Here is a 15,470-nt window from a genome sequence, read left to right as displayed (position 1 = left end):
ATCATCCAGTGATCCAATGGCCAATTCTCCATTCATCTGCTAGCCTCTCCATCTGCCCCAGAACAGAGGCTCTAGGGTTCAGCTCTCATAGAGTCTTAGTTCTGGGCTGGGTCCAATACCAAGGCCTTCCCCTTGCTCCTTCCCCCCAGGTAATGGCTCTAAACAGCCCTCTCAGTCTTCCCCCTCTCCTACCCCGTTCCTCCAATCAAAGGAAGCAGCATAGGAGGAGGACACAGCCAGCCAGGAAAGGGAAAAAGAAGCCATCATAGAGCATCTCTCTGGGCTGGTGGGTGAGACTGAGCTGGCAGGTGGATGGAGAAAGAACCCTCCCCAGGGAGGGAGACTAGAGGGACACTCAGGACCACAGATCCAGAGGCCCAAACACAGAGAGATCAGCCTGGGCAGTAGAACTCAGAAAGCCTACAAAGCCTTTTGGTTGGTAGGGTCCTGGAGGGCCTCACCCACTGACAGGGCCATGGAATCATAATGGCTCATGTTTGCATCTTGGGACCCACACAGAGGAATTAAGCTCTTTTCCAGAAATTAGTAGAAAGCTCTCTCCTGAGTCACAGCTTTTTCTTTGTCTATCTTTCTCAGGACTCAGGGCTTTTGTTTCTGCCTCCCTGTCTCTGCATCGTTTTCTATCTTGTCGCTTCTCTTTCTCCCTCTGCCCCCATCTCTGTCTAACATCATTTCTTGGGGACTCTGCCTTGGGGCTCCCGCTCTCCAGTGTGTAGGAAACCTGACCTTCATCATCTGTTTTTTATATTTTGGAAACGTCAGCTTCACTTCCTACCTGAGGGAAGTGGGGGTGGGAGAGCTGGCCGCCTGACTCCACCCCTTTCCTTCCCCCCTCCTCTTCTGGATCCATCCTCCCCCCCCAGCTTCTTGCCCCAGGGAGGACAGATCTGAGGCCTCTCCTGCTCTCAACTCACTTTGACATCAGTCAGGCCCTGATTCATGGTCCTCCCTCCACAGCTCACTGTGGGGTGGTGGGGGAGGCAGGGAGGCTTCTTCTGATCAACCGACCGCTGGTTTGCTGATTTGGAAAAAAGTGAACATTCCAGGCCCAATGAAAGTCTGGGAGACTGAGAGATTTCACCAGTGGGAACCAGGATGGAAGTCAAGTCATTTCTGCCTCTGGGCAGAGTTACAGCCAACCAAGCTGTCTTACAAATGTTTACTTGTTTGATATTACTGTGAATACTAGCAATAGATCACATAATTTTAAGGGCTTATGCTGTGCTGAGCACTTTACATGTCTTTGCATATTATCACTCAACAACTTCATGTGGTAGGTACTATTAATTTCTCCCATTTTTTTTTTTATTTAGTTATGATAGTCACAGAGAGAGAAAGAGAGAGAGGCAGAGACACAGGCAGAGGGAGAAGCAGGCTCCATGCACTGGGAGCCCGATGTGGGATTCGATCCCGGGTCTTCAGGATCGCGCCCTGGGCCAAAGGCAGGCGCCAAACCGCTGCGCCACCCAGGGATCCCAATTTCTCCATTTTCTTAATGAGGAAACTCGACACACAGAGGTTAACTACCTTGCGCAAAGTAACTCAGCCAATGGGATTTGAATCCCGGTTTCTCTGACTCTTAAGCCCCATACTCTTGACTCTACCTCAAGGTTTCCAAAACCAGACAAATGTATTTCGTACATTTCCTTTTAAAGGAAATCAATCCACAGAACTCTGAAAATATACCTTCAAGCTCCCAGGGACCCACGTACCTCCCATTGGAGAAGCATTGTGTGTAACCTGCTACTTTCTGAGAGACCTAGAAAAACCAGATAGCAAAGACCACACGGTGAAGCTAGATGAGAATATTTCTGGAAAGAGGAGCTGGGGGGGGGGGGGGCAGGGGGCAACCTGGGAAAACACAGGTAATGACTGCAAGTCCGGACACACAGCAGGGCACTAAGCTGGGGAGGTCTGGCTCCATGCAGGGGCAGTACATGGAGGCCCAAGGGTCCGGTTCAGTTTATCCCCCAAGTTTTCTAGCAGGAGCATACCACTCCAAAAGAGGTGTTTAAGACCTGGGCTGGAGGGAAAAGGGAGCTGAGGCTGAGAGGCCAGTATCACAATCCTGGCAGCCTGGGACCACCTGACAAAACATGCAGAAAGGAGGTACCTAAAAGACATTTCCAGAGAAATCTAGCATCTTGGGGTCTAAACCATCTGCTTCCTTCCTAAGGATTGCTAACCAAGTTAGCCTTCTGGTTGGGTAGGGATGTGGCAGGCACAGGGAGGAGCAGGAAGATGTGGTGTGTCTGCAGCACTGAGCCTTCACACTAGCAGATATTCTGATCTGAGGGCTGCTGTGGCCTTGAGTGACAGTTGGAGGAAGACCCTCTTGTGAAGGTGGCACTCAGTGCTCAGAGCTGGACACTGGCCTGAGAAGGGACTGGCCCTGCCGGGTCTCCAGGGACCCTGCCACAGAGGCTTCGGGTGGGCAGGCTATAGATCCTCAAGCTTGAAGCAGTATTTTGTGTCTTTTTCAATTCTTTGAAATGATGATTCTTCTCCCTGGGTGGCAGGGAAAAAAAGAGAAAAAAGCAAACAAGCAGAATTTGGTTAAGAACTCAAGAACTGCCAATTCAGAAACTCTAATCTGTCCAAAAGTGCAATCCCTTTTTCTCAGAGGCCAAAAACCTATTTCCATCAAAGATTGTATATGTCTGTGTGTCTGAAAGCTGGCGAGGGAGACAGAGTGGGTGTGAGGAGAGAGCTGAAACGCCTTTGTTCCCGTGTGTGTGAAGCTCCTGCTCGGTGGGCTTATACATGTGTGTCGTATGTACATTTGTGCCTGTTTCTCAGGCCCCTGTGTGCACTGAACTTTCAAACCATAATAGAAACACTGAAGCTTGGCAAAGATATCATAGGAATAATTATCTAATTTCAGAACATGTTATTATAATACCTACTTGATGTGTAACACACTTAACAATGTTCGCGTTATATTCACCAACTCTAAGTTACAGACTCACAATGCCAAAGCCTAGCTCAGAGGCTTCTCTGAGACCGTAGAGCAGAGCAGGCCCCAAGGAAAGCTCTTGAAGGAATATCCACCCCCCACCCCACCCCCACCCTACTCCATGGCTTCCTCCTGGATGCAGAGGTTTGGCTGGGGAGATATGAGAAGATTGCTGGAAGAAAGGCAGAGCCTACCTTGGGTAGCAACTCTGTTCCTCCCAGAATCCCCAGTCCTCACCAGGAGAGAGGAGCCGAGCCCCTGGAACTGGGAAGGGAACAGCCATATTGGGGTCACAGAGGCAGACAGGCTTTCCCTGACTCAGCGGTGGGCTAGGGGGCCTCATGATCTGCAAGCCTCCCTTCTTCCCCAGGGGCTTGGTTGGATGGAGGCTGTGTGAGGAGAATGTTTGCTGTTTGCTGCTGCTCCCTGTTGACTTTAGCCAGTAGCTCTGTTTACAAACCCAGGTTGGTTTTCCCAGCACAGTTAATTAGAACAAAGACATCTGGTGTGAGGGCTGGGGAGGGCATCTGCTCAGACCATTCCCCCCACACCCAGCAGAGGTGGGCCAGCACAGGGCAGAGCGACAGGCAGGACCAGACCGAACCCACCAAACCCAAGGTTCTCAGGAGAACCGTGGCTTTTCTTATTCTGCCTTTCCCGTGCTTGCTAAGCTCGACTGGGCCCCAACTCTCCCGTCTTAGGGAACCCCAAGAGTCAGCGATGGATGCCCCTACCTCAGTGGGATAGGAGGCTGGATATCAAAGATTCAGTCCTCTCCTCTGTCCTTCCATGTCCAAAAGAACCAGGCAGAGATTCCTGTCCCCTCTCTCATCACAGTGACTCTGTATTCTGTAGGAATGCCAGAGCTCTCCAGGCCCCCACTCCACCAAGGATAACCTCCCCTCCCTGACACCCCTCAGAGAGGGGTCCTGCTGACACCTCCCTGACTCCTTTCCAGCCAATCTCTGACACTGCAGGGAGGAGAGAGATTACTCAGTCCAGAACCAGAGGGAGGCAGGAAGGTGCCCAGGAAGGGGAGAGGTTCTGGGTGGACAGTTCCAGGGCTGTGGGGAAGTGGAGGGCCGGGATGGGGAGGGGCAGAGCTTATCTCTCCCAGGAGGGGGGAGCTCACTCCAAACAGCTAATGCACTGGCGTGTGAAAGCCCCTCAATTAGCACTAATGATGCAATCAGGGAGGGAGGAGGAGGGACCAGAAGTTCTGGCGGAGTCAGCACCAACTCACACACAGGGTACACACTCCCTTCCTCCCACACAGTGGCCCCTCCAGACACACCGATGCACACACACTCCACAGACAGCCTGGAGCACGCACGTCCGTGGATACCAACGCACTCTCCGCACAGCCTAGCGGCGTGCCTGTGGCTCACGATGCGCTGCTGCCTGCAGCGACCCCGGGGAGAGGAGTGCTATCTGGGGCTTCAGGGACGACGAGAGTGAGGAACCAGAAAGACCTGGCGGTTGAGGTTGAACAGGGCAGCCTTTAAAACCTCACGATTGTTCCCTGATCCCAGAGTTCCCGACCCACGCAGGCTCACAGGTGTCAGCCTCCCTGCACCCACGTCCCCACCCCCACCCCCCAGCTCTGCCCCGAGGAGCCTCCGTCCCAGCCGCACCCGAGGGAGGCCGTGGCCCCCGGAGGGACCTCGGTCTGAGGTCGCGCGGACCTCCGGCGCCCCCGAGCCCGCTCGCGGCCCGCCGGCCTCGCCCCTCCCTCCACCTTCCCCGCACCCCGCCGGCCGGCTCCGTTATCCGCCTCCCGGTCCCGTTATCCGGCGGCCGCGGCCCCGTTAGCCGCCCCCGCGCCGGGCCCGCAGCTCCCGCCCCCCTCCCGCGGCCCGAGCTCGGGGGCCCGCGCGCTGGGCAGGGCCGGAGCCGCCCCCGCCCGCTTCCCAGGCCCGGACGGCCGCGGGAGGAGGTCCCGCTGTCAGTCAGCGGGGAAGGCCGGGCCGGGCGGCCGGAGGGGGCGGCGCCGAGGACGGGCTCGGGCCGGGAGCCGGGAGCCGGGGGGCGGGGGCGGGGGCGGGGGCGGGCGCGGAGGCGGCGGGGCGGGGGCGGGGCGGGGCGGGGGCGGCTCCGGCCTCATAAGCGGCGGGGGCAGGGCGGGAGGGAGGCAAGTGTCAGGCCGATGCGCGGCCCGCGAGGGGCCGGGGCCGGGGCCGGGGCCGGGGTCGGGGCGGCCGGGGCCATGCGCGCGGACTGGGCGGGGGGCCGGCGCGGCGCAGAGCGGAGCCGCCTCGGAGCCTGAGCCTCCCGGGCCGGGGCCGCGGAGCCGCGCGGGGCCGGCCGGGGGAGGGGGAGCGGGAGCGGGAGCGGGAGGGGGAGGGGAGCGATGCGGCGCCGGCGGGCGGCGGTGGCCGCGGGCTTCTGCGCCTCCTTCCTGCTGGGCTCCGTCCTCAACGTGCTCTTCGCACCGGGGTCGGAGCCTCCGCGGCCGGGCCAGTCCCCCGGGCCGTCGCCAGCCCCGGGCCCGGGCCGTCGCGGGGGCCGCGGGGAACTGGCCCGGCAGATCCGGGCGCGCTACGAGGAGGTGCAGCGCTATTCCCGCGGGGGCCCCGGCCCGGGCCCCGACCCCGGGGCCGGCCGGCCGGAGCGGCGGCGCCTGATGGACCTGGCCCCGGGCGGGCCGGGCCTGCAGCGCCCCCGGCCCCCGCGGGCCCGGCCCCCGCCCGACGGCGCCCCGAGCTGGCCCCCGGCTCCCGGCCCGGGCTCCCCGGGCTCCCCCGGCTCCCCCGGCTCGGGCCCGCGCCTGGGCTGCGCCGCGCTCCGCAACGTGTCGGGCGCTCAGTACGTGGGCTCGGGCTACACCAAGGCCGTGTACCGGGTCCGCCTGCCCGGCGGCGCCGCCGTGGCGCTCAAGGCGGTGGACTTCGGCGGCCACGATCTGGGCAGCTGCGTGCGCGAGTTCGGGGCCCGGAGGGGCTGCTACCGGCTGGCGGCCCACAAGCTGCTCAAGGAGATGGTGCTGCTGGAGCGGCTGCGGCATCCCAACGTGCTGCAGGTACGGGGTAGGGGCGAGGGGGTGAGGGTGCAGGCTGGACGCGCCGGGCCGGTCACCTGGTCACTCGGACTGGAGGAGAACGCTCGGCCGGAGAGAGAAAGAAGCGGAGCCCTGGCGACTGTGTCCAGGTCAAGCTAGGGGCCGAACCCCGACCGTGGCCGCTGCCCACCACACCGCCCTGCCTCTCGCTCCTGAGTGGGCGTCTCGTTAGGGAGGCACTCCCGGGTCTCTCTATGGGTCCTCCCCCCCCCCCCCCATAGCCTTTGAAGACAGAGCCCAAGACAGAGAGCGTCCCAAAACTCGCGGTAGGGGTTGCCTGGCAGTTAGGACTTAGGACCCTGCTTCCGGCTGGAGCTAGGGTGCGAAGCACCAGGGAAATGTCCCCAAGCCAAGACACAGAGGTCATCCCTGAGTCAGGATTCCAGCCGCGGTGATAGGGCCCCCTTTCTTGGTGGAATGTGAACCCCACTTCTTCTCTCAACGTCCAGTGGCTTGTCTGGCTTTGAAGATGGGACGGGACAGCAACGGGGTAGGGAAGGGCTAGAAAGAGACCCTGTATCAGGCTTGATTCCCAGAGAATATCTCCACCTCCTACCCCACCCAGAAGCCACTGGAAGGGCTGGAGGGAATAGGGCCAGAAAATGCACAGCCCTTCCCAGAAGTAACCCCGCCATTCCCCAGGCCTCAAAGTCGGCCCTTGAATCATTGAGGAAGCCTGAAGGTCTTAGCTCAGTGCTCAGGGGACAGGTTACGGGCCTGAGTGGCTCAGTGTCACATTATCAGAGCAGATGTGCTCAGCGGCTGGAAGACTGAAAAGGCCAGATGCCTAGGTTCCTACTAAATGGGACTCTGTCTCTCCTGTTCACTGGGGAGCAGAGGGGAGAGATGAGACACGACTTTGTCCCCTCCAGGCTAGACTAAGAGAGTGGGCCTCTCATAGCCCCAGCACTGCCCTAACACACCCACTTCCTCCTCTCCCCCAGCTCCCTGTCCTTGAGTCGGCCTTAGGATTAGACAGACTGTTCCTTTGCACATGTCTGAGCAGACTGAGGGGAATCCCTGACTGGTCTTGGCCCACTGAACAGAGGGTGTGTGCACACTTCCCAGGAGAGGACCCTTGCCCACACCTTCTACCTCCCAGCCCACTCAGATTAACCTTTCTGCACCCAGCAGAACTCAGAAATCTAGGAGTCCCTCCCTCCTTTTGTAAGGACTGAGATAGACTCCAAGCCTGGGTGGGTATTGCAGAATAAGAGAGATAGGCCAGAGAGCTATTTATATTCCTCCTGGCTCCAGGTCTCCCAGGCCACCCCACTCTGACCAGACACTAGTGACCAGGTCCCAGGCCCTGAACTGGTTGCAGGAAGTTGGGCATAGCCAACAGTTGTGGGTGGTTATGCCTGGTTGCTTAGCTGACACTGTGTGCCTGGTGCTTCAGGGAGTGAGCGACTGGTTACGTGGCCATTCTAACTGGGAGGATCTTGTTCTCTTCGCTTCCCAGGGGCTCTTGGGAACTTTTTGGCAACCCTGGGGTGTCAGCCAGATTCTGAGGCAGTGAAGAAGCAGGACATTAAGTGTTGGCTTAGGATCTCCTCCCCCCCCCCCCATCTTAGGACAGGTTGAGGTTTTGATGGGCTTTTCTGTCTCTTAAGGAATTTCTCCCTCCCTGACTTACCACACCCAAGCTTCCTGACCACCATCTAGTTAACTGCCCCCACACGTATCACAGAATGGTCCTCCACTTTCATGTCAGGCCCCCTGCCCAAGTCTGAAGGCACAAAAAAAAAAAAAAAATATATATATATATATATATATGTGTGTGTGTGTGTGTAAAAACAACTGAATAGGTTTCACCCATTCCCTCACTAGACCAAGACTGGGTCTAATATTGCTGTGTGACTCCTACAGAGTTGGGGACTGGGGTAGTTGCCCTAAAACACAAGTGTTATAATGTGGGGAGAGTCCCGGTCCTTTCCACTTGGGGAAAAGTAACAAGTTACCATCACAGAGAAGAAAGGGTCCCTTAGTATGAGTTTAGGAACTGCTTTGGGGGTGATTTCCCCAACTTATCCCCCACTGCCAGTCAGTGCTTTCTGGCTTCTTCAGCATTGCCACCTCTGCAGCCAGGGAAGCCTGCTCTGGGTGGGGTCTTCTTCTTCAGGAGGCTTCAGTGAGGGTACTCAGGGAACTAGAAATAATGTTTTAACCTCTTCATCATTTAAAATTTCAAAACCATTTGACTGCTGAACTGTGGAAGAGCCAAAGAATGTTTTCTTTGAGTTCTGGCTCCCCCAGGCCACCTGAGGTCCAGTCCCCCTCTCTGGCAGCCCCACAGTCGGTTTTGTGGGTTCTAATAGAAAATGCCCAGGTAGTATGTCCCACCGTGCACCTCCCAGCACTTTCTCCGGTGTCTGGGGGCTGCCTGGGCGAAATCTCTCTCTCTTTCTTCCATCACCCCTCACACACACACAAACACACACACTCCTCACGTGATAGATGCCTCTATAGCCCAGGGTCAAAGGGCAAAAGGGTCTTCCCTCCCCCCTACCTCCATAGTTCCAGGATCTCAGGCCTCAGATGGGGCCCCAGGCCTGCTTGGGCGCAGATTCTGGCCCTGCTAGAGTATATTTCTTCTCCCAAACGAACAAAAGATGCGACTGAAATGCTCAGCCTCACGCTTCCTGGGGGGGTTAATGGTGTCTTTTTATTTTTTCCTGAGGGGTGTTGATTAATACCTCGTTAACAGCGCATTTAACGACCTCCGGGTGTTTAATAACCTTCAGAAGTTTCCCACAAAGGCTCAGACTCTGGGCAAGAAAATGAGAACCAGGCCCCAGGGCTGCTCCCCTTACCTTCCCCCCCACCCCCGCCCCACCGGGGTCTGGGGCCTCCCTGGGCTGATGCAAGGTGGGGGAGCAGAGAAAGGGGAAAGAAGAGGGTGCCCAGGACTGTCCCGTGGTCTCCCAGTTCGCAGCTCTAGTGATCTAATGGTGGCCAGTGGCCCCGAGCCGCGCCTTCTCTCATGCCAGCAGGGCTGGGGCAGCTGGCTCCGGGAAGGGGGAGCTAGAAGGGCACTCTTGGGACAAAACAGGACATGTGATAGCCTGGAGTGGACCCGGGAGGGGTGTAAATGATGGTAAGAGAGGTGACAGTATGCAGGGACATCTAGCCTATGGGCTTGGCTCCCCCTTGTGCCGCAACACCTCCCCCCCAGCCCCTACGTTGTGCAGCTCTCCCCTCTCTGTACTGTGGCCTGGACAACTCAGCCTTTGTGTTCCTACCCCACAGGGTGCTGGTTGTTTTGAGCAGCATCTGACCCCTACCGATGTGCAGTGTGGTGGGAGAGGCTGGAGGAAGTGGGGCTCTCTGTCGACGCTGGTTTAGGTGTTAATGACAAGGTCAGGCTGTGCTTCCGAGAAGTCCCTGACTAGCTGAGCTGTATCAAGCCCACCCTCAGGTGCTATGGAGTGGACAGACCCCCAAAGAACCAATCTTCCCCAGAAACCATTCCTTACTACTACTCCCATCGCTGGGTGTGACCTCCCCCTACCCCCCACAAGGATGTGCCCCTTAGATATTTTGTTCTTGTTACCAGTCCTGAGGGACCTTGTTTTTCCTCCCACAAGACCAGAGCTGAGAAACCATGAAGTTGCCAGAAAGTAAAAATGATAAGAAATAGAAGACTGGAGCAGGGGAGGAGGTGTAATACCCATTTGCTGGCTTGTTGATTAACAAATGGTATTCTTAGAAAGAACCAAACTGTGGAATCCAAGTGACATAAATTTGAATCCAAGCTCCTGCATTTCTTAGCTGTGCAACATTAGGCAAGTAACTTAACTTATCTGAATTAAGTTCCTCACCTGTAAACTGGAGATTAATAATAGTACCTACTATGTCTGTGTAAGGTTATTGTAAGAATCAAGTTACGCATGTAAAACATTTAGCACAGTGCCTGGCACATGGCTGACACGTGGTGTCCAGACCTGCCCATTTACCTGAGCAGCAGGAGGTAAGAGGCTGATTGCACCAGCAGGAGCCCGGGCTGTAGGCTTCCGAGGCAATGCTGCTGTTCTCTTCTGGCCTGAGCTGAAGCAACAGCCCCGGGATGGGGGAGCACGGGGCGGTAGTACAGAGGGAGGGGGCATCTGACAGCCCGGCCCTTCCCTGTCCCCACCCCTACCTTGTGACCTAATGACCTGCCCTGTGCCTCCCCCAGCTCTATGGCTACTGCTACCAGGACAGCGAGGACATCCCGGACACCCTGACCACCATCACAGAGCTGGGCGCCCCTGTGGAGATGATCCAGCTGCTGCAGACTTCCTGGGAGGACCGATTCCGAGTGAGCAGGGAGGAGGGCCCAGGGAGCAGGGGAGAGGGCCGGGCCCTGGGCTCCTTGCTGGCATGGTTTTCCCTTAGAAGGCCAGCCCTCCAGAGCAGCTTGGACTCCTCCTCAGTCCAAAAAAAAAAAAAAAAGAGGGAACGATGGAGCAAAACTGACTCGGCCATCAGCCAAAGGGTTAAAAAAAGAAGGAAGATGTAGAGGATTCTGACGTTTTTTGTGCTCTTGCTCCCCTTAGACACACACACACACACACACACACACTCCCGTAGCCTGGCTGCAAGAGGGCCAGTGTCCCAGGACTAGAAAAGACCTTGAGGTCATCTTGACCCTCACTCTATATCAACACACTGAACTAAAACCATACTCAAGATGCAACTTCAGGGAGGAGCTTCGTGATCCCCACACTTCCGTGCTGCCTATTTCCTCCGACTCTGTGTGACTTTCAGGGTCAGGCTAGCCCAGGGTTAATAGAAAATCACTGGCTTGCTCTGGAAGGCATTTAGTAAGCCCCTGGGCCTTTAAGAGGAAAGCCAACCCCCACCCCACCCCCAGGGCAAGTCCAGAACCCCAAAGGGACAAGCCCTGGAGTCCCCCCTCCCAACCCCCTCTCAGGAGAGAAGTATATGAGCAACCCTGTGTGTGCTCCTCAGATCTGCCTGAGCCTGGGCCGGCTCCTTCACCACCTGGCCCACTCCCCACTGGGCTCAGTCACTCTGCTGGACTTCCGCCCCCGACAGTTTGTGCTGGTGGATGGGGAGCTGAAGGTGACAGATCTGGATGACGCACGTGTGGAGGAGACACCGTGTACAAGCAGCACAGACTGCATACTGGAGTTTCCGGCCAGGAACTTCACCCTGCCCTGCTCAGCCCAGGGCTGGTGTGAGGGCATGAATGAGAAGCGCAACCTCTACAATGCCTACAGGTGACCTCCACCCCCCACCCGGGAAGGCCGGGGAGGGAGAGTGGGCCCAGGAGGGCATAGCAAGAGGAGAGCCAACAGGGGGTCCAGGAGGCCAACCAGGGTGGGGAGACTCAGCCTTGACCAATGAAGCAGCAGGGGTGGGGAAATCCTTCCACCCACTCAAGAAGGGAACATTCAGGCTCCTAATGATGAGGCTAAAAATAGTCAGCTCCAGGGAGAATCTGGGTTGGGGGGTGGCAGCTGGAGGCTTCTTAAAATAGTGTCAGATTCAGAGCGAGAGCTGGTGGGACTGGCACTACCCCTTCCTCCCCTGGTCCTTCACCTCTGGAAGCTCCTCACTGGGCCTGGGCTCTGGGGCTGCTCTGATAGCGATCAGCTCAGGGGATGATGTGGGACTGGGTGGTGGGGAAGTTCTGGGGATGGATGACAAAACAGACCTCACACTGCAGTTAAGGTGTGGCCTTAGCATGTGCCCAGATTCCTACCCTGATTCTGATCCCTATCTGGGTGGTAAGCCTGAGGGGTCAGGCTCCCTGGCCAGATTAGGGTTCTGTCCCAAATCAGGGCAGAAGAAGGGTATGTCCCCAAGGCTGTACCACTGAGCCCCTGGTTTCTCTCTGGCCCAGGTTTTTCTTCACATACCTCCTGCCCCACAGTGCCCCACCCTCACTACGGCCTCTGCTGGACAGCATTGTTAACGCCACAGGTGAGCTCTCCAGGGCCCATCTGCTTCTCATCACCCTGCCCCTCCCCCGGCAGGCATGGGGATGAGAATGACCCAGGACAACACATCCAGAAACCATCATTTCCCAAAGTGGCATTCTGTGGCAAACCCCCTTCCCTGTCCACTGGTCATCTGGGCACAGGCTCCAGAGGAAGAGAGGGAGAGGCAGCTGGTGGCCTACCTCGGGGAGGAGTAGGAGCCCACATGCCCTCTCATAGCCACGCTGCACTCTGCAGGAGAGCTCACCTGGGGAGTAGATGAGACTCTGGCCCAGCTGGAGAAAGTGCTGCACCTGTACCGGAGTGGGCAGTATCTGCGGAACACCTCAGCAGGCAGCAGAGCTGGTGAGTGGCTCTGACTGGGCTCAGGGGCTGGGGAGGTGGGGAACAGGTGGGAGGGTGGGTGATCCCCTTCATGGGCTACGTGGCCCAACCTCCTAAGGCACACCTGAAGGACCACTGACTCTTTAGCCTTTACTTGGAGGTCCTCTCTCTGGCTGAGACAGAATAACTAATTCTCCCTTGACTTAGGAGAAGGGGAGGCACTGACGCCCCTTCTCTGGGGGCTCCAGACCCCACTATGTATTGACTACATGATTTTGAGCATATTACCTACACCTTAAGCCTCACTTTTCTCATCTGTGAATTGGGTTTAGTATTATCTGCCCCCCAAAATGCTTATGGGGATTAAATGCCAGGTGAAGTGTGTGTAAGCAATTAACCTGGTTCCCATCACACAGCTGGAGTACAATATATGTTTGCTTCTCTTGCCTTCCTCTACCCTTCTGGGGCTAGAGGGGAGGTTGACCATACCTGGGCCTCCACATCAAAACCAGTCAAGAAGCCCGAGAGCAGGGGGAGAATTCTAGCCACTGCTGTAGTCCCTCTGCTGAGGCCCTGGGGTTTATCATGGTTGCCAGGGGGGCCAGGGGTGGGCAGCCTCTGTATTCAAGGAGTTCTGGCCAGTCTTAGGGGTGGGGGAGCCCTCGTTAGCCCTGTAAATAAAGTTTAACGAGGTGAACAATGGCTGGCTCTGTCCCTGAGGACGCCGTTTATGGGGCTATAAATCACAGCCAGCCCTGGACTTTGGTCTAGTCCCTGGTAGAAGAAGGAGGCAGGAGGGCGGGGTGGCCAGAGGCCCAGGGCTTCTGCATTATCAGTCCCGGGCTGGGGCTCCCCAGGCAGCAGGAAGGACTCAGGTGAACAGGCGGCCTGCAGCTAAGCAGCTTCCTGATTGAGGAGCTATCAGAGCATCCGGGGGCTCTTTCTGTGTAATGGGAAGATTTTTCCTCCAGCCTCCTCTCCAAACACTCGAGTTGTGGATTCCCAAATGGTAATTTTTGTGTTTCACATTCATTTGCATTCCTCTTCAGAAATCTTAACTGCCCACTCCCTTAAGAGCTTGCCTAATCTCTCTCCCTAAGGCCAGGAGGAAGTGGGACCAAGGGGTGCTCCAAACTCTTGCATCAAAATGTGGTCAGCAGACCAGCAACACCCAAGGCTCATTAGAAATGCCCACTCCCATGCCCCACCCTAGACCTTCTAAATCGGGATCTGAATTTTAACAAGATTCCCTGGAGATTCACAGGCACACTGAAGTCTGTGTGTGTGTTTATCCCACTACGTGCCCACGTCACGTGCTGTCTGAACACACTGTGCGTCCTTAGATTTGGGAGCTGTATGTCTCCCAGAAACTAAGTGTGAACTTTGCCTTTACTGAATGGTCAGTCCGGTCCACAGTGGTAGCTGCCTTCATCTCCACGCTAGGGCAACTGGGCTGGATTTCAGCTTTCAGCTAGGAAATGAGTCTTAGCCCCTTTCAGAAAGTGGCCCCAGCCCTCATGCCTGGAAACAGAGCTCTCATTTGAACTCCATCACCGAACGCAGAGTACCAGCGCCTCCCAGACAGCACCATCCCCCAGGAAGACTACCGCTGCTGGCCATCCTACCACCACGGAGGCTGCCTCCTCTCGGTGTTCAACCTGGCTGAGGCCGTGGACATCTGTGAGAGCCATGCCCAGTGCCAGGCCTTTGTGGTCACCAACCAGACCACCTGGACAGGTGAGCCGGTGGGAAAGGACATGCTGAGGGAGGTGACTGGAGTTCCCTGGAAGAGATTAACAGATAGTGGTCCCCCATCAGGAGCCAGCTTTGATGAGAAGATAAGAAGGCCAGAGGATGAGAGCCAAGTATCTGTGTCCTCTGGGCAGTCACGTTAGGGAGAGTGGCCCCACCTCCAGGGAGAGATCTAGTCCTGTTCCCTCTCACCTCCACCTCCAGGTCGGCAGCTGGTATTTTTCAAGACAGGATGGAGCCACGTGGTCCCTGATCCCAACAAGACTACATATGTGAGGGCCTCCGGCTGACCTGTCTGAGGGCTCGGCTGACAGCGGACCAGCCCCACCAGCTGGGCTTGTCTGTGGAGGGAGGGAGTGACTTGCACCAGCAGCACCGCATGTCACCCAGAAACCCCTGCAGATAAGGCTGACATCCCAGACAGTGAGGTGACCAGGACAACGTGCAATAATGCCAAATGTTAAAATGTGAGTTACCGGTCTAGGTATGGGACTGCTGGCCCCAGGGCCAGGAATCACAGTGGGGTGGGGGGCAGGGGCTGACTGCCCCTCCAACCCTCTGGGCTGCCAGCAAGGCTCAGGCTGGTGTCCCCACTGGGGGTCTGCCCCTTGCTGGGACAATTCTGTGGGCAGCCCCATCACTGTGTTCACAGTGTGAGAATGTAGCCAGAGCCCCTGCTGCTGCTGCTGCTGCTGCATGTCACGATCGGGTGGGGGCTGCGTGGGGACAATCGATCATGGAGGGTTCTCTCAGCTGAGTTCCGGATAGAAGACTTGACGGGGATGCCCTGGGATGTGGGGGATTCTGTACCCAGGGAGGCCACCTCTGGCCACCCAACTGGGCCCCCCACCCCGGGCCAGTGCAGGGGCAGGGACAGAGGAGCCCACAAGGTATGAGCCAAGACATGGGGTCAAGGAGCAGGTTGCAGTTTGAGCCAGGACCTGGGGTGGGGGTGGGGCCGGGGCCTTTTCTGCCTCATTTGCTTTCAGTGAAAGCCGCAAAGCAGCCAAAACCAGCCTCTCCCCCCTCCTGGAGTTTGTATATCCAGAAGCTTTTGTACTTCTTGTTCATTAAATGTTTATTTTTGTAAAAAAAAAAAAATCAATTAATAAATGACATTTCATGGCAAGGACTCTTCACAAGCCACAGTTTCTTGGGCTGACTTACGTCCTCAATTAATTCTTTGGTGTTTGTTTGGGGAAGTGAGGGCAGGAGGTCATGGGTGGTGACCTTGAGAGGAGTGAAATATGGGCCACCTAGGTGGCTCAGTGGTTGAGAGTCTGTCTTTGGCTCTGGGTGTGATCCTGGAGTCCCAGGATCGAGTCCCGCATTGGGCTCCCTGTAGGGAGCCTGCTTCTCCCTCTGCCTATGTCTCTGCCTCTGTCTCTGTATCTCATGAATAAAAAGAGGA

At 56.8% G+C, this 15,470-nt stretch overlaps 1 protein-coding gene and 1 long non-coding RNA gene across 5 annotated transcripts; one reads left to right on the top strand and one right to left on the bottom strand.

The window, feature by feature from the left end:
- Positions 1-1,299: 1,299 nt before the first annotated feature.
- On the bottom strand, positions 1,300-4,794 carry LOC140600691 (uncharacterized). 4 transcript variants are annotated; one of them, XR_012003857.1, is made up of 4 exons: positions 4,727-4,794; positions 3,712-3,826; positions 3,172-3,241; positions 1,812-2,529 (listed from the first exon to the last, which is right to left on the bottom strand). It is a non-coding gene; the product is annotated as an uncharacterized lncRNA (long non-coding RNA). The 4 variants fall into 4 exon arrangements; XR_012003856.1 differs by lacking the exon at positions 4,727-4,794 and adding an exon at positions 4,272-4,554; XR_012003858.1 differs by lacking the exon at positions 4,727-4,794 and having other exon boundaries at positions 1,300-2,529; positions 3,172-3,366; positions 3,712-4,554.
- A 518-nt stretch (positions 4,795-5,312) lies between these two features.
- PKDCC (protein kinase domain containing, cytoplasmic) lies at positions 5,313-15,188 on the top strand. The gene is made up of 7 exons (XM_072770393.1): positions 5,313-5,996; positions 10,213-10,335; positions 10,989-11,260; positions 11,887-11,966; positions 12,221-12,328; positions 13,871-14,044; positions 14,264-15,188. The coding sequence occupies exons 1-7, from the start codon at positions 5,328-5,330 to the stop codon at positions 14,347-14,349; spliced, it is 1,512 nt and encodes a 503-aa protein (XP_072626494.1). The 5' UTR covers positions 5,313-5,327; the 3' UTR covers positions 14,350-15,188.
- The last annotated feature ends 282 nt before the right edge of the window (positions 15,189-15,470 follow it).

Source organism: Canis lupus, chromosome 12 (genome assembly GCF_048164855.1).
Source record: "Canis lupus baileyi chromosome 12, mCanLup2.hap1, whole genome shotgun sequence".
Classification (NCBI taxonomy): domain Eukaryota; kingdom Metazoa; phylum Chordata; class Mammalia; order Carnivora; family Canidae; genus Canis; species Canis lupus.
Note: the sequence above shows the minus strand (reverse complement) of the source record. Positions and strands in the feature narration are given on the sequence as shown.

What these genes read in the sequence shown, in the direction of transcription:
- PKDCC (XM_072770393.1), top strand. Translation starts at nt 5,328, where the DNA reads ATGCGGCGCCGGCGGGCGGCGGTGGCCGCGGGCTTCTGCGCCTCCTTC. An exon ending in AACCTCTACAATGCCTACAG is followed by an intron (nt 11,261 to 11,886) that starts GTGACCTCCACC and finishes TCTCTGGCCCAG; the next exon opens with GTTTTTCTTCACATACCTCC. An exon ending in CAACCAGACCACCTGGACAG is followed by an intron (nt 14,045 to 14,263) that starts GTGAGCCGGTGG and finishes CTCCACCTCCAG; the next exon opens with GTCGGCAGCTGGTATTTTTC.